The following is a 20,939-nucleotide window of genomic DNA, read 5'->3' as shown; positions in this document are numbered from 1 at the left end:
GCCTGTAATCCCAGCCCTTTAGGAGACCAAGGCAGGTGGATTACCTGAGGTTGTGAGTTCAAGACCAGCCTGACCAACATGGAGAAACCCCATCTCTACTAAAAATACAAAATTAGCTGGGCGTGGTAGTGGCACATGCCTTGTAATCCTAGCTACTCAGGAGGCTGAGGCAAGAGAGTTGATTGAATGCGGGAGGTGGAGGTTGCAGTGAACGTGCCATTGCACTCTAGCCTGGGCAACAAGAGTGAAGCTCTATCTCAAAAAAAAAAAAAAAAAGGGCCTGGCGCAGTGGCTCACGCCTGTAATCCCAGCACTTTGGGAGGCCAAGACGGGTGGATCACGAGGTCAGGAGATCAAGACCATCCTGGCTAACACGGTGAAACCCCGTCTCTACTAAAAATACAAAAAACTAGCCGGGCGAGGTGGCGGGCACCTGTAGTCCCAGCTACTCAGGAGGCTGAGGCAGGAGAATGGCATAAACCCGGGAGGCGGAGCTTGCAGTGAGCTGAGATCCGACCACTGCACTCCAGCCTGGGCAACAGAGCAAGACTCCGTCTCAAAAAAAAAAAAAAAATTGGCAGTCTGAGCCAGATTAGGAAAGACCTTGAATGCCAGGCTAAGCAGTTAAAACTTTACCCTGAGGTTGATGATGAGCCATGGAAGATTTCTAAGCAGGAGTGTAACATGATCTTGTAGATTCTTCCAATGTCAAGTGCTCTTGGTGCAATACCAGGAGAGGCATTAGGTGCCTTATTTCTGGCCTGATGTATGAGGACTGGGAGCCTGACCCTCTGACCATGGTAGCCTCATCCTTCTCTGAGCCTCTGCTGTTCTTGATGTCGGTAACCCTGGATTCTCACTTAATTGTATACTGCTTTGACTTTGAGTTGTGTCAGGGGATTTTCTCATCTCCCTGATGAGATTATAAGCCTCCTGTTTCTTCTGCGTGTACAACACTTTCTCCTCTTGTGTTCTCCTTCTCCCACACACGTACCTAACAGAATGAAGCACGTAGTAGATATTTCAATAGGAACTGTTCAAATGAAATGGAATAGAACTCTGGGATATAAAATTTCACACAACTAAAATAATAATAATATGGCTAATCCCTACAGTGAATCATCTACATGTGGCCTAGTAGAAATGAGGGGTAAGTCTCCCCTAGTTGAGATATGGATTATTCACCAATATTAGCTGAGTTAAAAATTTTCTAGGCTGAGCCAGGCATGGTGGCTCACATCTGTAATCCCAGCACTTTGGGAGGCTGAGGCGGGCGGATCACGAGGTCAGGAGTTCGAGACCAGCCTGACTGACATGGTGAAACCCTGTCTCTACTAAAAAGACAAAAATTAGCAGGGTGTGGTGACATGTGCCTGTAATCCCAGCTACTCAGGAGACTGAGGCAGGAGAATCACTTTAACCCACGAGGCAGAGGTTGCAGTGAACCGAGATTCTGTCACTGCACTCCAGCCTGGGCAACAGAGCGAGACTCGGTCTCAAAAAAAAAAATTCCTAGACTGGGCACAGTGGCTTATGCTTGTAATCCCAGCACTTTGGGAGGCCAAGGCAGGTGGATTACTTGAGGTCAGGGATTCGAGACCAGGCTAGCTAACATGTCTCTACTAAAAATACAAAAGTTAGCCAGGCATGGTGGCGCCTGCTTGTAATCCCAGTTGCTTGGGAGGCTGAAGCAGGAGGATTGCTTGAGCCCTTGTGGTAGAGGTTGCAGTGAGTCAAGATCACACCTCTGCACTGCAGTCTGGGCAACAGAGTGAGACTCTGTCTCGGAAGGAAAAAAAAAAGAACAATTTCCTGCTATTGGGATATATAATCAAGAATAGAGATGAAGTGAGAACAAGACTTAGAGAATTAATGAATAGAACATTCCTGAATAGTTCCTGTTAGAATAACTTATCTTGGCTAACAGGCAATTGATTCCTCTCAAGCTAGTGTTTTAGTCTCTTTTAGTTCCCCCAGTGTCATGTCCTGGCCTTGGCAGCAAGTCTGGATCTTAGACTAACCCAGAATCAATTTGTAGCAGGCACTTTAACTTTTTGCTCTACAAGCATACTCTCTGAGCCAGTGGGATGTTGTTTCTATCATGGAGATATGAGCCAGAAAAGGCAGAACTGCATAAGAGCCTTGAACTTTTTTTTTTTTTTTTTTTTTGAGATGGAGTCTCGCTCTGTCGCCCAGGCTGGAGTGCAGTGGCACAATCTCGGCTCCCTGCAAGCTCCGCCTCCTGGGTTCACGCCATTCTCCTGCCTCAGCCTCCCGAGTAGCTGGGACTACAGGCGCCCCCCACCACACCCGGCTAATTTTTTGTATTTTTAGTAGAGACGGGGTTTCACCATGTTAGCCAGGATTGTCTTGATCTCCTGACCTCATGATCCACCCACCTCGACCTCCCAAAGTGTTGGGAGTACAGGCGTGAGCCACCGTGCCCGGCCGAGCACTGAACTCTTTGTCTCTGTTTTCCCTTTAAGTCTCAGAGCCAGGCTTGGTATGCCAGGAAAAAGGAAATGGGCAGCCACCACGAATTGTTTCCGTTGGCAGAAAAACAAGGAAGTGGAATGGTTTCCTCTAGGCACAGATTTAACAATCACATTCTCTTGTGAGCACCCCCTGGAATGGGAACTGGCATGACTCTTTGGGATTTTTTTGGCTATTGAGAGGATTTAGCCAATGAAGGGTATCACAGAGCTGGATACTGGAAATTTAAAAATCAACTTTATTAAGGAATAATTTATGTATAATAAGTGTATTTTAAGTATATAATTTGATGAATTTCAGCAAATATATATGCTCATGTAACCATCACCCCAAACAACATATAAAACATTTCTGTCACTGTAGAATCATACTTTTCATGTCCCTTTACACTCAGCAACCCCCGCCCCGTGGCCAGGCAACTCATCTCATTTCTTTCATTATAGATACCTGTTGTAGAATTTCATATAAATGGGATCATACAGGATATACTCTTGTGTCTATGCCAGTTTTTGCCAGCAGTTTACTGAGTCTCTGCTCCACTGTCAACTTATAAACTACCCCGCCCCCAGCACCCCTCTCCAAACGCATGCATTCCTATGGCTTCCTTCATTTCTCCTTGAGTAAATTGGGTTTTTTCCCAACTCTAGGAAGGTATGGTTCCCTAGCCCAGTTACTGCATTAACTTGAACTTCCTCCATTCTCTGACATTTCTAAATAAAAAACGTTTGGAACATAAAAGGGGCAGCCAATTAAATGCCATTTCCCCTATTTATGCTCCTGGAGGAGTTCTAGTGACTCTAGGTTATCCCCTCACTGCCACCTGGGGCCTCATTGAGATAATAGGATTTGCAAGGAAAGTGTCTGGGAGACACAAGGCTGTGCTCCCTCCCCCCAGTCCATTAAGTCGGGACTAAGGTTTCCTCTGTAAATCCTGAATGCATTAGTGGCAACTGAGTTGAGGGTCAAATGTCAGATACTTTGCTGTGATGGGAGGGGACATCTGTGGTTAATTAGACCACTAACTGGCTAAACTGGATGTGGGGAAGGGCAGGATCTGCCCTCATCTCTGCACCAATGGAAAGCCAGCTGTCTGTCCAGGATCCAGCTCCCTGAAGGGATGAAAGACAGAAGGTTTGTTTGCAGTAGAGGAAAGGCATCCTGCCCCATCTCCCCCAGTTTAGTGTATGGCAGGACTTGACATCAGGAACTGGCCTTGCTTTATTTTATTTTCTCTTTTGAGACACGATCTCACTCTTGCCCAGGCTAGAGCGCAGTGCAGTGGCGCAGTCATAGCTCACTGCAACCTCAAACTCCTGGCCTCAAGCAATCCTCCCACCTCAGCCTCCTGAGTAGCTAGGACAATAGGTGTACACCACTATGCCTGGCTAATGTGTTTAATTTTTTTTTTTTATTTTGAGACAGAGTCTCACTCTTGTTGCCCATTGGCGTGCTTTTGTTTCAAAAAAACAGAGGGAAACTTGGACATGCTTTAAGCGAGATTGTGACATCCACATTGTAGCTTAGTGTCTCCGAGGCAGGTGGCCTCCTGGCTGAGAGCCTTACGTTCTCCTTGCTTTTCAGATCAATGAGCTGAGCAATGTTCCTGTTCCTGTCATGCTAATGCCAGATGACTTCAAAGCCTACAGCAAGATCAAGGTGGACAATCATCTCTTCAATAAGTAAGTCGTCTACCGAATGGACTCAGGTTTGTGGCAGTCCTTTCCCTCAAGTCAGAGGCTTCTGAAGCCTCGTGCATGGCGGGAGCACCTGGCAGGGTGTGACAGCAGCACCTGGATCTCAGAGCTGACAAACTGGCCAGGAAAATGCATTTGCTATGTGCCTCTCATCCTAGTATTGTCATCTCATTCCTTTATCAGCCTACCTCTGGTGTCCCTTGGGGCACGTGGCTGGGCTTAGGGTGATTCATCTAGAGCCAGCTCAGGTGGAAGTGAGCTGCTCTGGAGCTGAGGTATCCAGTGTGAGGCTGTAGCAGTGGCCCCATCTTGATCGTAGTCTGAGGCAGGAGGTTGCCAGGCATGTTCCTGGCCTGGGATGCTGCCAGGCTCTTTTCTGTTTGGCTGGTATATGAGCCACTGGCGGAGCATGGGGCTTGAGGGCACACTACCCAGAGTAGCACTTCCCATTTTTGTGTGTTGTTACTTCTTGGATTAGCACCAGTGTCTGAAGGTTGTCTCAGATATTGTTGGAAACACTAGCAGCCGCCTCACCTGGCACAGTTTTGGGCCTGCTTTAAGCCCTTTGTGGCCTGGATTTTCCATCCCTCTGTGGACCACCCCAGGACTATTTGCTGCTCACACTTTCTCCTTTCTGCATGTGAATCCTGGTTCTATTCTTCATTGTCTCACAGTCCCCACCACCTCACTAGCTGGGTTCTGTCACCCCACCATTCCCAGACTGTTAGTCCAGAGGAGAAGATTGACTTGAGAACGTCCCTTAGTGACCTCCCTCTGCCATAGTAAGTAATACCATCTTGTTCTAGAAGCCGTCTGTCTCCATAGCTGCCACTTGTTAAGTGGCCACCTAAGGAGGGAGAGGCAGCCCTCAACTCAACAGGCCAGAAAGAAGGTTGTTCTGACCCAGAGGTCAGGGCTCTGGAAGTGGGCATTGCACTACTACCCACTTCAGGGTCCATGGCCTCTGGTAAGGGGCTACCTCCTTGATATCTTGGCCTAAAGGAGAGAACCCAATCTCTTATTTTCTTCTATTTTATTCCTTTTGTCCTTCCAACAACTGTGTATGTGTTTTTGTTGTTGTTGTTGTTTTTGAGACAGAGTTTCGCTCTTGTTGCCCAGGCTGGAGTGCAGTGGCGTGATCTCGGCTCACTGCAACCTCTGCCTCCTGGGTTCAAGTGATTCTCTTGCCTCAGGCTCCCGAGTAGCTGGAATTACAGGCACCCGCCACCACGCCCGGCTAATTTTTTTGTATTTTTAGTAGAGATGGGGTTTCACCATGTTGGCCAGGCTGGTCTCAAACTCCTGACCTCAATCAGGGTGATCCACCTGCCTCGGCCTCCTAAAGTGCTGGGATTACAGGCATGAGCCACTGTGCCCAGCCCTGTATGTGCTATGCTATTTATTAGATTCTAGTATTGTTTACTAGAAGATGGGGTAGATAAGGCAGATAGGCCACTTCCTTTCCAAGAAGACATTCCTTTTGATTTCCTTAAAGCCTGTCATCCTGGAGTAGTCAGAGGGACATATTTCTGAAAAGGGGTCCCTAAACAGGATAGCTGTTGTAAAGATGGAGGATTGGTAGGAGTCATCATTTCAAGGTGACGTTCTGTCCTCCTGGGAGTCTGTATTGATGAGGGAGTGAGAGGGTGGAGATTGGTGCCAGCAGCCAGCAGACAGGGCTCTGTGGTCCCACTCAATTGACTGAAGACCTCTTTAACTCAGGCACTCTTTTCCTGTGTCCCAGTGGAAGCCCAGGGCAGGGCTTCCTGTATGTAACCATCTTCAGGATGCTTCCACAGGAGTATGGCCAGAGGAGAGGGGCCTTCTGAAGAGAGAGGTTTTTCCCTGTAGCATTCAGGCTGATTTCACCTCACAGCAGATGCTCACATGCAGCTTCCCACTGTAGTGAGCACAGTGCTTGTGAGGTGGAGCCTTCACTCAGGCTCATGGCCCAGCGGGTGAGAGTTTTTTTCTTTAATGTATGTTTTATTGAAGGGCAGCAAAAACATAGAAAAGTGCACAAATCCCAGATATACTGCTGGATTAATTTTACAAAGTGAACACAAGATGTAAAGGTTTTAAACTTTTACATGCTCAGAATCACCTGGGGTGTTTGTTTCTCGACTCAACTCCAGAATTCCTAAGAGCCTAGAAACCTATGTGTTAAGTATGGCAGATGTTCAGATCCAGGCGATCTGTGGACCACACTTTGAGGAGTTCTGAAGTCAGAATATAGATGAGGCTGGGTGTGCTGGCTCCTGCCTGTAATCCCAGCACTTTGGGAGGCTGAGGTGGGAGGATCGCTTGAAACCAGGAGTTCGAGACCAGTCTGGGCAACATAGCAAGACTCTGTCTCTATTACAAAAAATAATAATAATAATAGAATTAAGATGAGCAAGGGGCAGTTCACAAAGACATGTCTCTGCTTTTCCCTAGGGAGAACCTGCCCAGCCGCTTTAAGTTTAAGGAGTATTGCCCCATGGTGTTCCGAAACCTTCGGGAGAGGTTTGGGATTGATGATCAGGATTACCAGGTACGGAGGCTCCTGGCAACATCAGAGTATTAGGGAATGGAATGGGGTCAGGAAGCCACAGGACATGTAGATAATCAAAACATGTTGGCTGTTTTGTGCTGTGTCTCTGTGTCATGCCTTGCTCCAGCCCAGGCGGTCTCTCCCCCAGCACTCGGGGGCCCCTTGGAGGGTGAGGGCCTTAGACATGCTTCTGAGGATGCTGCACACACTCAGGTTCCTCTCCCTCGGAGGGAGAGCAGCAGGAGGGAGAGGGGTCTGCAGAAGCGCCTTCATTTTAGTCTGACATTCCCAGTCTAGGCTGAAGAACCCTTCTCATTCGTAGTTTCGCTTCAAAGACAGAATTGGGTGGGACATGGTGGCTCATGCCTGTAATCCCAGCACTTTGGGAGGTCAAGGCAGGTAGGTCACCTGAGGTCAAGAGTTTGAGACCAGCCTGGCCAACATGGTGAAACTCTGTCACTACTAAAAAATACAAAATTAGACGGGCGTGGTGATATGCGCCTGTAGTCCCAGCTACTCGGAAGGCTGAGGCAGGAGAATCGCTTGAACCTGGGAGGTGGAGGTTGCAGCGAGCCGAGATCATGCCATTGCACTCCAGCCTGGGCGACAAAAGTGAAACTCAGTCTCAAAAGAAAAAGAGAATTGTTGTCAGTGAGAGATGAGGCCTCTTAAAGCAGATAAAACAGATTAGAAAAGGAAGACTTCAGGGGTAGTGAACCTCTTGCCAGGTATGAGTGTCACCTCCTAAACTTACGCCCTATCCTGGTGGTGGGAGGGAGGGTTGGCCTGCTAGGGCAGCTGCCCCCTTCAGGGGGTGACAGTGTTGTAGAGGCCATTGACCTCTTGGGAGGAATCAATCCCAGTGTCAGGGACATTAGAATCTGACTCATAGTCCATGGTTTTTGTCACTTCTCCTCTTAGCATGTCTCCTTGGATCTTCTTCCCTGGCAGACAGCCTTGTGGTGAAGGTGGGCGAATTTTCCACCTCACCTTTGTAGCTGTAAGAAATATAACTGACTTTGGCCGGGCGCGGTGGCTCACGCCTGTAATCCCAGCACTTTGGGAGGCCGAGGCAGGTGGATCACGAGGTCAGGATATCAAGGCCATCCTGGCTAACATGGTGAAACCCTGTTAAAAAAAAAAAAAGAAAAAAAAAAAGAAATGTAGCTGACTTCTGTTTTTTTTTTTTTTTGAGATGGAGTTTCACTCTTGTCGCCCAAACTGGAATGGAATGGCACGATCTCGGCTAACTGCAACCTCCGCCTCCTGGGTTCAAGCGATTTTTCTGCCTCAGCCTGCCAAGTAGGTGGGATTATAGGTGCCCGCCACCACGCCTGGCTAATTTTTTGCATTTTTTTTTTGTTAGTAGAGATGAGGTTTCACTATGTCGGCCAGGCTAGTCTCGAACTCCTGACTTCATGATCTGCCTGCCTCAGCCTTCCAAAGTGCTGAGATTACAGGCGTGAGCCACCATGCCTGGCCTGAAATATAGCTGACTTTCATTCATCTATGGGGAAAACTCTTTTTCCCATAGCACAGTGAAACCTAGAATGGATGCCCCTTTTCTAACACTGTAGTTCTTCCCACCCCTCGCCTTTCACGGAGTAGTTCACAGCAGCAGAATGGACCTTGGGTTAGAGTCTCCTCCCCTCTCTCCTCCTCTCTGGAGGGCTTGCATGCAAAGAAAAGTATCTTGAAGAAGAGGGCGAGGGTTTGTGAGAGGAGGAGGAGATGCCTGGGGCTTGAATGCCCAGGAATGCCCACACCTGAGAGGTACTGGGAGGTTCCTGCAGCCCCCTGTTAGGATTGAACCCTGAACTCAATCAGGACTTGACTGGGGGTGGAGGTTTTCTGGAAACTTCTTGCCACTGTTGCAACCCCAAGTTGCTCAGACATCTTCCCTCCATTGTTCCTTGGTGAGGGGTTCCAAGTGAGGGGTTCCTTCGCCTCCCCTGGGCTAACCACATCCTCTCAGTGTCTGCATTTTGCCGCTAATAGCCTTGTGGGTGCATGCCCGTGCTCAAGACTGAAATGAGGGCAGGGAGGATGGTGCTCAGGGAGGGGACCCTATATTCTTGGACTGCCAGCCACTTAGAGAGTCAGGAGATGCTGCCTCTACCTCCCAACTAGGCTTGCAGCCTATAAGTCTTATGGTAGAAAGGCCAGGCTGGGAGGAAGAGGCACTCAGTCACAGAGTCTACTCAACATTTCTGTGACGGGAACACTCTTTTTTGGGGTGCTACCTTAGCACCTTTGCTGAGGAACTCCCTGAGCTGCTTATCACCTCTGACTTTAGTTTTCCCCATGAAGGTGGTCCTCACTCCTCCGCCAGGGTTTTCTGAGGAGGTATTAGGGGAAAGTAAAGAGTAGGATCCTGATCAGCCAGGCATGGTGGTGCATGCCTATAGTCCCAGCTTCTCAGGAGGCCAAGGCTGAAGGATCCCTTGAGCCCAGGAGTTCAAGGCTGCAGTGAGCTATGATTGCACCACTACACTCCAGTTTGGGTGACAGCAAAACACCATCTTTTTTTAAAAAAAGGGGCTGGGTGTGGTAGCTCACACCTGTAATCCTAGCACTTTGGGAGGCTGAGGAAGGATTGCTTGAGCTCAGGAGTTCTAGACCAGCCTGGGCAACATGGCAAAACCCCATCTCTACAAAAACTACAAAAATAAGCCAGGCGGCTGGGCGCGGTGACTCAAGCCTGTAATCCCAGCACTTTGGGAGGCCAAGACGGGCGGATCACGAGGTCAGGAGATCGAGACCATCCTGGCTAACCCGGTGAAACCCCGTCTCTACTAAAAAATACAAAAAACTAGCCAGGCGACGTGGCAGATGCCTGTAGTCCCAGCTACTCGGGAGGCTGAGGCAGGAGAATGGCGTAAACCCGGTAGGCAGAGCTTGCAGTGAGCTGAGATCCGGCCACTGCACTGCAGCCTGGGCGACAGAGCGAGACTCCATCTCAAAAAAAAAAAAAAATAAGCCAGGCATGGTGGTGCACACCTGTAGTCCCAGCTACTTGGTAGGCTGAGGCGGGAGGATCACTTGAGCCCAGGAGATAGAGGATGCAGTGAGCTGAGATCTCACCATTGTACTCCAGCTTGAGTGACAGAGTGAGATTCTGTCTCTACAAAAATGATAATAATAACAGGATCCTCATTAAGAGATGGGGAAAGGACTTGGAGAGGAGACATTTCTGTGACATGATCCCCATGTATGTTTTCTTGGGAACAGGGACTTTTGGGATCTCCCCTCAGCCTTGCCTCCCTATCCCTTTGGTTGACTCACACCTTCCCGCACCCTCCCTCTTAAGGCTTCTATTGTTCTCTGATCCTAATGGGAATAGGGCCTTGAAGAGGAGCAAGGATACAACCAGGAAAGCTCCCCCAAACTGCCTCCCAGCCCTGCATAGACAAGCAGGAGGTTGAGGCAAGGGGAAAGGTGTCAGGCTCAGAGATGAGGATCAGCTGTCTGCCTTGGGGAAGGTTTTTCAGCATTAGGGTAGATCCACAGACAAGAGACCAATGGGCATTGCTTCTTTGTGCTAGACCCCTTGAAGACAGTATTTCCTAAGCTTCATCTTTGCCACCCCCGAGAGACTGGGAGAATCAGCTCAGTTTGTGTCTTTGTGTTCCCGATGAGGAGATGCAGGGGTAGAGATGTTCAATGTCTCACCCAAGGTCGTAGTGCATGTGAGAGTCCAGATTAGACTCAGCCCCCTCCATCAGAGGCAGAGTTTTAGTAGGATAGCTCTCTGGGATCAGGATGGAAACCTTCACAGTCAGTCCTCTTCCCATCCTAGACTGGGATGAAGGGCACGTGATAAGGAACAATTCTTGTCACTTTGGAGGAAGACTTAGGGAGGGATGTGAACACTCTGTGAGAAAAGGGGTGGGTAAACTCCCATCTGGGAGTCCCTCTATCTCCGTGGTGTTGGCACTCAAGCAGTCCAGCCCCTGCGGGAAGACTCAGTGAAAGAATTCTATTCCCCTGGCAAGCCCAGCCTGCTTTTGTTTCGATTATCAGAATTCAGTGACACGCAGCGCCCCCATCAACAGTGACAGCCAGGGCCGGTGTGGCACGCGTTTCCTCACCACCTACGACCGGCGCTTTGTCATCAAGACTGTGTCCAGCGAGGACGTGGCGGAGATGCACAACATCTTAAAGAAATACCACCAGGTATGGTGAGTCCCAAGCCTGGGCTGCAGAGGATGGGTTGGAAGAGGGAGAAGAGAGCCCCGGGGGAGCTTCTTAGGGAGGGGTTGGTCCTCTCTGGTAATGGCAGCTGCTTCTGATCACCAAGCAGTGGGACTCTTCTGCAACTGTGTTTCTGTGAGCTGAAATGCCTAATTTAAAAAGGGAAGAAGGAGCCGTGAAGGCTCATTGCTAACTGAGCCCCAGCTGGAAAGTGTTCACGCTCTGGCACCCGTTTCTTCTGAAAGAGGGCCCCTCGGCTCAGCAGGCTTGTTTCTTTTCCTGTCCCATCTCTCCACTCATCTGGAACCTGTCCACGAGGAAGGCAGGGAGTCCCGTGGCACCATCTGTGTGTCTGTCCTCAGCCTGCTTGGGTCTTCATTTCTGGGGCACCTGAGAAGGGCTGAAGTGTGTTTCGGGACTTCTGGTGTTTCGGGAGTTATGGCAGAAACCCTGGGGCATGGCGTGGATAAGAGCTTTGGATATGGAGCCGTTCTCTTCTCCCAGATGGCTGGATCCCTGGCGGGCCTTGTCTCTTCCCTGTGGCTTTCCCGTATCAGGCTGGCAGAAGAGATGCAAGGTGTGGACCAGGGATTTTCCTGTGGTAGAAAATCTTAGGTGAGATACTAATAATATGAACCCACAGGGGCTCTGAGCCACCTGCTCAGATCGCCTTTCTCTCTGCCATGCCAACAGGAGGCTGGAGGTGGCTGTTGCCTGTTTTAAGCCTGAGAAACCCCTATTGCTTCATAGAACCCAGCTGGAGAACTACTGGTCTAGAGGCTGGAATTCCAGGGAGCCAGGGAGCATTTTAGTCTGGGGTGAGCCCCATCCATCCCTGGCAGTGCCTGTTCCTTAGTCTTTTCTCTCTTCTTCCTTTCCATTCTAGTTCATAGTGGAGTGTCATGGCAACACCCTTTTGCCACAGTTCCTGGGCATGTACCGCCTGACCGTGGATGGTGTGGAAACCTACATGGTGGTTACCAGGAACGTATTCAGCCATCGGCTCACTGTACATCGCAAGTACGACCTCAAGGTAAAGGGCTCTGTGTTTGCTGGAGCTGTGCCTCCCTGCTGTCTGAGCTCCAGAGGGGCCACTACTCCAACTTCCATGTAATTGGGAAAGCTGGAAGCCTGTGTGTTGGCATGGACAGGGAACTCTGGAGTGGATATGCCTGATTCTTGTGGACCAAAGGCTGTTTGAAGTCCAGATGACAGTAACAGGAGATTATTTAAGCCCTAAATGTGGCATATTTATGCAGCAGTTGATGTTCCTGTCTGTGGAATGTGCACAGGGAGGGAGGCCGTGCTAACGCACGCACTTTAGCATCCATCAGGCCCCCATGGACTGCCAGCACGAGTGCATCTCTAGATGCTGAGAAGGACACACTTGTGGCCGTGAACTAGGGTGCTCCGTATTCTTGAACCTGGCTTCTGACTTCTGTCGACTTATGCCGCCATCCCTTTCCTCTGTGCTGCAGCTGCGCTGGTTTCCTCTGCGTTCCTGCAGTGCCTGTGCTCCTCTTCCCAGGATTTCACACCTGCTGTCTGGAACAGTCTCCTCTCTGTCCACCTCCTCCTTCCCCAACCTAATTGCTTCCTCCTCACCCTTCTGAGCTCAGCCCAAATACTACTTTCAGGAAGTAGGTAGGCCCTGGCCACTGTCCCTCCGCAGGCCAGGCCCCTGTGGTGTGTGCTTTCAGCGTGTACTGTCTCCTCCCTGTACCACTGAGCACCGTGGTAGTGAATGAACCACTGCTGAATATCTGTCTCCCCTGTTAGAAGGAAAGTGGCTTAAAGGCAGGGACTGAGCTTCTCCAGTGCAGTCCTGTTTGCTGAGCACGTAACAAGTATATTGCACGTAGAGCTCTATAAGTGGGCTTGACACAGTAAATGAACAAGGTGCTGCCTCCTGGCCCCTCTAGGACTCTAATCAGCCTACTTCAGTTCACCTGCTGGCTCTCCCATGTTTGCTCATGCAGTCGACTTTGCCTCAGCTGGACTTCCCCTGATGGCTCTTCTCCTTTCAGGGTTCTACGGTTGCCAGAGAAGCGAGCGACAAGGAGAAGGTATGCTGGTGCTGAGCAGGAATACAAGGGTTGCTCAGAGTCAGAAACAACTCCTGTCAGCCATCCTGTCCCTCGCCCACCCCAGCCCCTAGCCAAGCTCCCAGACATACCATCTGTCGACATGAAATGCCCTGTGTCACGAATCACCTGCCTGTCCTTAACGCTAGGCCTAGACCTTGGTCTGTGGTCTTTTACCTCTGCCCTTACTAGGTTCTTCATAGTCCTGCTGGGATGGCAGACATTTCCATCTCATAGTCTAGCCTGAGTCAGTTACTGGCTGCCTGAGCCCTGAGCTGGTCCATGCTCAAGTGGAAAGAATCCTTTAGTCGTTCCTCATCTTTCATGTATTTGCCCTCCCTGCCTGCCCAAAGCCGGGGACTGGAGGCTCCTGCACTGTTGATTTAACAGGTTGAGTGTCAGTACACTGAAAACCTTTCCGCTTTCTGTACAGTTGCTCCCAGCAGAACAGTTGGGTGTCCCTGGGGTGAATGAATAAGGCTTACCCAACCTAACTGCTGTTGCTCACCTAGGCCAAGGACTTGCCAACATTCAAAGACAATGACTTCCTCAATGAAGGGCAGAAGCTGCACGTGGGAGAGGAGAGTAAAAAGAACTTCCTGGAGAAACTGAAGCGGGACGTTGAGGTACTTACTAACCTTCATTTTCACTTGCAGGGCTCCTTCTTACCTAGAGTAGGAGCCTCTTAAACCTTAAGAAGAATGGAATTCACTACTTTCCAGGAGTATAGACAAAAGGTGATTTGAGCAGTGTGGGCACTTATGGGCACCTAAAGCAAGTGCAAATGATCATTCCACCTGATGGAGCATAGTTGGCACCAGTAGTACCTTTGTTATTTAGTTTAGAATGCTTTTCCCTTTTCACTAATTCATTCCAACACCTTTTCCAAACTCCCTTCTGCTGCTGTCCCTACAATGGAGAGGGCATCTGGCCATCAGAGCTGTAGGAACCCAGCTCTTAAGATCCTGTAACCCCAACATTTTGGGAGGCTGAGGTGGGAGGATCACTTTAGCTCAGCAATTCAGTACCAGCCTAGACAACATAGCAAGACCTCATCTCTACTAAAAATTAAAACATTGGCAGGGCGCGGTGGCTCAAGCCTGTAATCCCAGCACTTTGGGAGGCCGAGACGGGTGGATCACGAGGTCAGGAGATCGAGACTATCCTGGCTAACACGGTGAAACCCCGTCTCTACTAAAAAAATACAAAAAATCTAGCCGGGCGATGTGGCGGGCACCTGTAGTCCCAGTTACTCGGGAGGTTGAGGCAGGAGAATGGCGTAAACCCGGGAGGCGGAGCTTGCAGTGAGCTGAGATCCGGCCACTGCACTCCAGCCTGGGCGACAGAGCGAGACTCCGTCTCAAAAAAAAAAAAAAATTAAAACATTTAGCCAGGGTCAGGGGCACACACCTGTAGTCCCAGCTACTTGGGAGGCTGAGGCGAAAGGATTGTTTGAGCCCGGGAGATGAGGCTGCAGTGAGCTGTGGTCTCACCACTACACTCCAGCCTGGGCAAGAGAGCGAGACATTGTCTCAAAACAAAAACCAAAAAAGTTGGCTAAGCATGGCTGCTCATGCTTGTAATCCCAGCACCTTGGAAAGATGAGGTGGGAGGATCACTGGAACCTAGCAGATCAAGGCAGCATGAACCATGATCGTGCCACTGCACTCCAGCCTGGGTGACAGAGCAAGACCCTGTTTCAAAAAACAAAAATCTACCAACCAGGTTCTTCTCTGGCTCTAGCTCTGATTCTCCACTTATCCAGCAAACTTCAGTTTGTAGTCCGGGGAGGACAGGTGCTCAATAGGGAGAATGTTACCTGGACCACTTGATAATTCAGTGTCTTCTTCTCTTTTGATAAATTGAGAGGCTGCTCGTTAAAACCAAACCCTACAAACAAACTTGGGGAAAAAAGTTTTTTTTGTTTTTTTTTTTAATTGTGGTAAAATACATCTAATAATAGGTGTATTTTTGGGGGGAGGGGGAGGAAATTTTCACTCTGTCCCCATGCTGGAGTGAAGTGGCATGATCTCGGCTCACTGCAACCTCCACCTCCTGGGTTCAAGTGATTCTCCTGCCTCAGCCTCCCAAGTAGCTGGGACTATAGGTGCATGTTAGCCATTTTGAAGTATGAGTGGCATGAAGTACATTCACATTGTTACGCAACCAACACTACCATTCATCTCTGAACTTTTATCTTCCCCAGCTGAAACGCTATACCCATTGAACACTAATTCCCAGTTCTCCCTCCCTAACCCCTGGCAATCAGTATTCTATTTTCTGCCCCTGTGAAGTTGACTACTCTAAGAATTTCACATAAGAGGAAGCAAACAGGCTGGGCGCGGTGGCTCACGCCTGTAATCCCAGCACTTTGGGAGGCCAAGGTGGGCGGATCACGAGGTCAGGAGATCGAGACCATCCTGGCTAACATGGTGAAACCTCATATCTACTAAAAATACAAAAACAAAATTAGCCAGGCGTGGTGGTGGGCACCTGTGGTCCCAGCTACTCTGGAGGCTGAGGCAGGAGAATGGCATGAACCCAGGAGATGGGGCTTGCAGTGAGCCAAGGTGTGCACCACTGCACTCCAGCCTGGGCGACAGAATGAGACCTCATCTCAAAACACACACACACACACACACACACACACACACACACAAACCTGATTAATATTCCATTGTTTGAATGTATTACATTTTATTTATTCATCAGTTAATGGACCCTTGTTATATCAGTTGGGGTTCTCCAGAGAAACAAAACCTATAGAATGTTTTGTAAATCTCTTTATACCAAGAGATTTATTTTTTATTTTATTTATTTATTTATCTTTGAGACAGAGTCTCGCTGTGTTGCCCAGACTGGAGTGCAGTGGCGCGATCTTGGCTCACTGCAAGCTCCACCTCCTGGGTTCACGCCATTCTCCCACCTTAGCCTCCTGAGTAGCTGGGACTACAGGTGCCCACCACCACGCACGGCTAGTTTTGTTTTTGTATTTTTAGTAGAGACCAGGTTTCACCGTGTTAACCAGGATGGTCTCGATCTCCTGACCTTGTGATCTGCCCTCCTTGGCCTCCCAAAGCGCTGGGATTACAGGCGTGAGCCACCACGCCTGGCCCCAAGAGATTTATTTTAAGGAATTGGTTCATGGGATTATGGAGACCAACGAGATCTGTAGTCAGCAAGCCGGAGGCCCAGGAGAGCTGGTGGTGTGGTTTTACTCTACAGGCCATCAGCCTGTACTCTAGCGGCCTTTACTCTAGCGGCACTCAGGCCCAGTCCAGCTGGCATATACAATTAGCCGTCACACTCAGATTGCTTCCACCTCGTAGCTGTTGGGAATAATGCTACTGTGAACATGGGTGTCATAAACTTCGTATTGCAAGGAAGCATTTCCTTAGTCACCCCTAACTATGTTCTTTCTTTATTCTGTCTTTCATCATCTGACATTATTTGTCCTGAGTCTTTCTCCTTCTCCCTTTTCTACCTCCTCCTACTGTCGTTCTAAGAATAATTTAATGCAGTTTACTCAGTGCATTTATTTTCAATGCATATTGCTTTATAAATGTTCTCAGGTGGGTGGAGGGCATGGTGCATGGACCCTCTTTTTCCTGGGACCCCGGCCCCTTCTCCGTGGGCCTTGAGAAGGCTTTGTCTAGAAGTGTTCAGAGTGGTGTCCCTCCCGCCCTTCCTCTTCCAAGGAGATCCTGCTGGGCTCCCATCTTTAGGGCTCCTTGTGCTTTAAGTTGTGTTCTGGGCCTGTGCATAGAGCTGCTCTGCTTCCATGGTGATTCTCCTCCTAGTTCTCTGTTAGGGCCTAACACGGTGGTCAGTCTAGCAGTCTCCTAGTGACCACTGTGTGATGGTGACTGCGCTCTTGCCTCTTTATTAGCTAAACTGGAATGCCAGCTGGCCATTTCCATCCTGTATCATTCCACACTTTGTCTGGAAATCCTAGATAAAAGACTTGAACCACCACCCTACTCACAGCACCCATTAAACAGATGAGAAAACTGAGGCTTGGCAAGGGGAGTCACATGATGCTAGGGGGAGGGCCCCAGAACTTTCTCCTGCATCACACAAACTCTTTCGACCTTTGGGGAATGGGTTGAGAATATTGGTTGGTTCTGGCGGCCATTCTTGTGTGGTTTTGTGTTCCCTCTTCCTTTTTTTTCTATTTTTACCTGGGCTAATAAAGAAGTCAATGACATTGTTTTTTCAGACTTTGTCTCCGAGGCCAGTTAGAAGTATATTTTACCTTGCAACCCAATGGATACACACAACTAAAACACTGTCTACCTTTATTTTCTATCTTGAATTCTGATATTTTTATTCTGTTTTATTATACCATAGTCCCCCTTTATCAGCAGGGGACATGTTCCAAGATCCCCAGTGGACGCCTGAAGCCACAGATAGTACTGAGCCCTATATATACGGTGCATGAATTTTTTTTCCTTTTTCACAATTTCATGGATAGAAGATTTGTTCTTGCAGGAGATCTTAGCAACCTCAGCATGCGATTTATTTTCTTTGTAAGTCAAGAGCTTTCACCTTTTCACTTAAAGCTGGCTAGGTGCAATGGCTCACACCTGTAATCCCAGCACTTTGGGAGGCTGAGGCAGGTGGATCACTTGAGGTCAGGAGCTTGAGACCAGCCTGGCCAACATGATGAAACTGTGTCGCTACTAAAAATACAAAAATTAGCCGAGTGTGGTGGTGATGCACGCCTGTAGTCCCAGGTACTCGGGAGGCTGAGGCAGGAAAATCACTTGAACCTGGGAGGTGGAGGTTGCAATGAGCCGAGATTGCACCAGTGTACTCTAGCCTGAGTGACAGAGCAACACTTTTTCTCAAAAAAAGAAAGCACTTTATGGCTTCTCTTTGGCATATCTGAATTGCCAGCATTACTGCTCTTGCTCTTTGGGATCATAATGAAGTCAAATACGGGTTACTTGAATACAAGCACTGTGATACAACTATAGTGAACTGATGACCAAGATAGCTACTGACAGCTACTGAAAGACTAATGGGACATTAGTGTGTACAGTGTGGATACACTGGACAAAGGGATAATCTGCATCCTGGTCAGCACTGAACAGAACATAGCTAGATTTTATCCCACTACTCAGAATGGTGCACTATTTAAAAACTTACGAATTATTGCTGGAATTTTCCATTTAATATTTTTGGACTGTGGTTGACCACAGGTAACTGAAGCCATTGTGGATAAGGGTGGACTACTGTATTTAATTTAAAGAAATCCTAGTTCCAGCCCACTACATTGGGTTTAGGAGTTGTAATGGGTTGAAATTTGTGATCAGAAATATATTGCTGTGTTGCATCCATCTCTCCAACCTCTTCCATAGTATATCATTTCATTATTTCTTTCCTCAAACTTGGCCATGGCCTCTTTTTTTTTTTAATAAGAGACAGGGTCTCACTCTGTTCCCCAGGTTTGAGTGCAGTAGCACCGTCATAGCTTACTGCAGCCTCAAATATCTGGACTCAAGCGATCCCACTTCAGCCTCCCAAGTAAGTAGGACCACAGGTGTGCACTGCCACGCCAAGCTAATTTTTTTTGTTTTTTGTTTTATTTGAGATGGAGTATCACTCTGTCCCCCAGGCTGGGGTGCAGTGACGCGATCTTGGCTCACAGCAAGCTCCGCTTGTCAGGTTCACACCATTCTCCTGCCTCAGCCTCCTGAGTAGCTGGGACTACAGGCACCTGCCACCATGCCCAGCTAATTTTTTGTATTTTTAGTAGAGACGGGGTTTCACTGTGTTAGCCAGGGTGGTTTCGATCTCCTGACCTCGTGATCCACCCGTCTCGGCCTCCCAAAGTGCTGGGATTACAGGCGTGAGCCACCACACCTGGCCACACCCAGCTAATTTTAAAAGTTTTTTGTAGAGATGGGATCTCACCACATTGCTGAGGCTGGTCTCAAACTCCTGGCCTCAAGTGATCCTCCCTAATTGGCCTCCCAAAGTGCTGGGATTGCAGGCATGAGCCACCGTGCCCAGCCACCATGGCCTCTCTTGATCCCAAACCGTCATGGGCTGTTCCCTCTTCCTGCAGCGCTCATTCTGTCTTTAACCTGCAGCACTTGCCTCACTGACTCCTCTTCATCCTTCAGCCTTGGCCTCAACTCCTTTCTTCAGGGAGGGTCTTGCTCACCCCTCACTGTAAACTCCCACAGCTCCTTGATTTTTTTTTTTTTTTTAAGACAGTCTCGCTCTGTTACCCAGCTAAAGTGCAGTGGTGTGATCGCAACTCACTGCAGCCTCGACCTCCTGCCTTTCCCTTGCTGAATGACTGTCTTCCCCACTAGACTTAGAGAGCTCACTGAGGGCAGGTGCTCTGATGCCTTACTCTCTGTTGAATTTCAAAACTCTGTAGAATTGAGTTGAATGCCTTTTCCCCCTTTCTGGATGTCACTGAGATGTCCTGTGTAACCTCTTCTTCCTTCCATCTTTCCATCCTTGGCCCTCCTAGTTCTTGGCACAGCTGAAGATCATGGACTACAGCCTGCTGGTGGGCATCCATGACGTGGACCGGGCAGAGCAGGAAGAGATGGAGGTGGAGGAGCGGGCAGAGGATGAGGAGTGTGAGAATGATGGGGTGGGCGGCAACCTACTCTGCTCCTATGGCACACCTCCCGACAGCCCTGGCAACCTCCTCAGCTTTCCTCGGTTCTTTGGTCCTGGGGAATTCGACCCCTCTGTTGATGTCTATGCCATGAAAAGCCATGAAAGTAAGTCAGAACCTGTGCCTGCCCTGCACAGCCCTGCCCTCATCCTAACCCCTCAGCTCATTGTTTAGATCCTTCTAGGGGCATCTGGGCCTCCACCTCATTCATTGATGCCTTTGACCTCTTTCTGCCTCCAGACTCCCCTCCAGGGTCGCCACCTCAACCTGGGGCCCTGGGGCTCCTTCTCTGCCAGGCTTTCCTATGCTTCCCTGCTTGTCCTGGCTGACTGAGGAATGGTTCTGCTCTGGTTCATGGGGTGAACCAAACTTTATTCACACTGCCCTGTCAGCCCCTCAGAGTGACTGTGAAGATCCAATAAGATATGAGCTATGAAAGCTGGAAAGGACTCCACTGATCCTTTTCTCAGCCCCAACATGATAAGGATGGAGCTGAGCCTTGTGTCTGGGGGTTGTAGCAGTGCCCAGCTGCTTTCTGCCCTTCTTCTACCCGCTCTTCCTCCTTCCGTGTTCTCCATGTCCCTCCAGGTTCCCCCAAGAAGGAGGTGTATTTCATGGCCATCATTGATATCCTCACGCCATACGACACGAAGAAGAAAGCTGCACATGCTGCCAAAACAGTGAAACACGGGGTGAGTCCTCTCCGCCTGCATCCAGGGCCCAGCTGAGTCGGTCCGTCTATGCTCACCTTCAGACCCCAGGGAGGGCAGTCTCAGGCCTCTTGCTCCAAGGAACACACTCCTGTCCCCTTCTTCCCAGGAGAGCGGACTGGAAGAGCAGCCTGCCTGCCTTGCCATGTTCCCTGTCTTCACCTACCCACTCCCTGCCAGGCTGGGCCCAATTTGTTTATCCCCCAGTTCTCTAGCCCTTGGGGCCAAGCCCGCCAGCGTTTTTCCTCAGGGCCTGCTGGGCCTATTGTGCATCTTGTTGAAGGGCCAGTAATAGCTTTGTTTCCATGACCATATTGCTCCCCACAGGCCTGTTTCCCCGTGGGCCTGAAGCCCTGTTCTCCATGTAGTGACCCCCACAGAGATCCAGAGCCTCTCTGCCACCTCCCCACTGCCCTTCTTCTACTTCAGTACAGGCCTGGGGTTATAAATCACAGGAGTGGGGCCAAGACAGTTCAGGACTTGTGAGCCACTTCCTGAGGTAGTCTGCTCGGTCTTGGTGGGGCCGGGGGTGGTATTCAACTCTGATACTAAGTGGCTTCTGAATACCCTGGCTCCTCCCAGGTGCAG

The 20,939-nt window shown here is 49.4% G+C and overlaps 1 protein-coding gene across 3 annotated transcripts in view; it reads left to right on the top strand.

Annotated features, from left to right (window-relative positions):
* PIP4K2B (phosphatidylinositol-5-phosphate 4-kinase type 2 beta) overlaps nucleotides 1–20,939 on the top strand; it is a 37,317-nt gene that overhangs the window by 12,240 nt on the left and 4,138 nt on the right. For 2 of the 3 annotated variants that reach the window (XM_023204294.2, XM_023204292.1), the window contains exons 2-9: nucleotides 4,075–4,172; nucleotides 6,624–6,720; nucleotides 10,744–10,896; nucleotides 11,801–11,947; nucleotides 12,942–12,980; nucleotides 13,511–13,624; nucleotides 19,489–19,747; nucleotides 20,230–20,333. In XM_023204294.2, the coding sequence (XP_023060062.1) occupies nucleotides 4,075–4,172; nucleotides 6,624–6,720; nucleotides 10,744–10,896; nucleotides 11,801–11,947; nucleotides 12,942–12,980; nucleotides 13,511–13,624; nucleotides 19,489–19,747; nucleotides 20,230–20,333 (1,011 nt within the window). The remainder of the gene's footprint in view (nucleotides 1–4,074; nucleotides 4,173–6,623; nucleotides 6,721–10,743; nucleotides 10,897–11,800; nucleotides 11,948–12,941; nucleotides 12,981–13,510; nucleotides 13,625–19,488; nucleotides 19,748–20,229; nucleotides 20,334–20,939) is intronic. The other variant, XM_023204293.1, reaches the window with a different exon arrangement.

This window comes from Piliocolobus tephrosceles, chromosome 16 (assembly GCF_002776525.5).
Source record: "Piliocolobus tephrosceles isolate RC106 chromosome 16, ASM277652v3, whole genome shotgun sequence".
Lineage (NCBI taxonomy): Eukaryota > Metazoa > Chordata > Mammalia > Primates > Cercopithecidae > Piliocolobus > Piliocolobus tephrosceles.
This window is presented reverse-complemented; position numbering and strand designations above follow the sequence as displayed.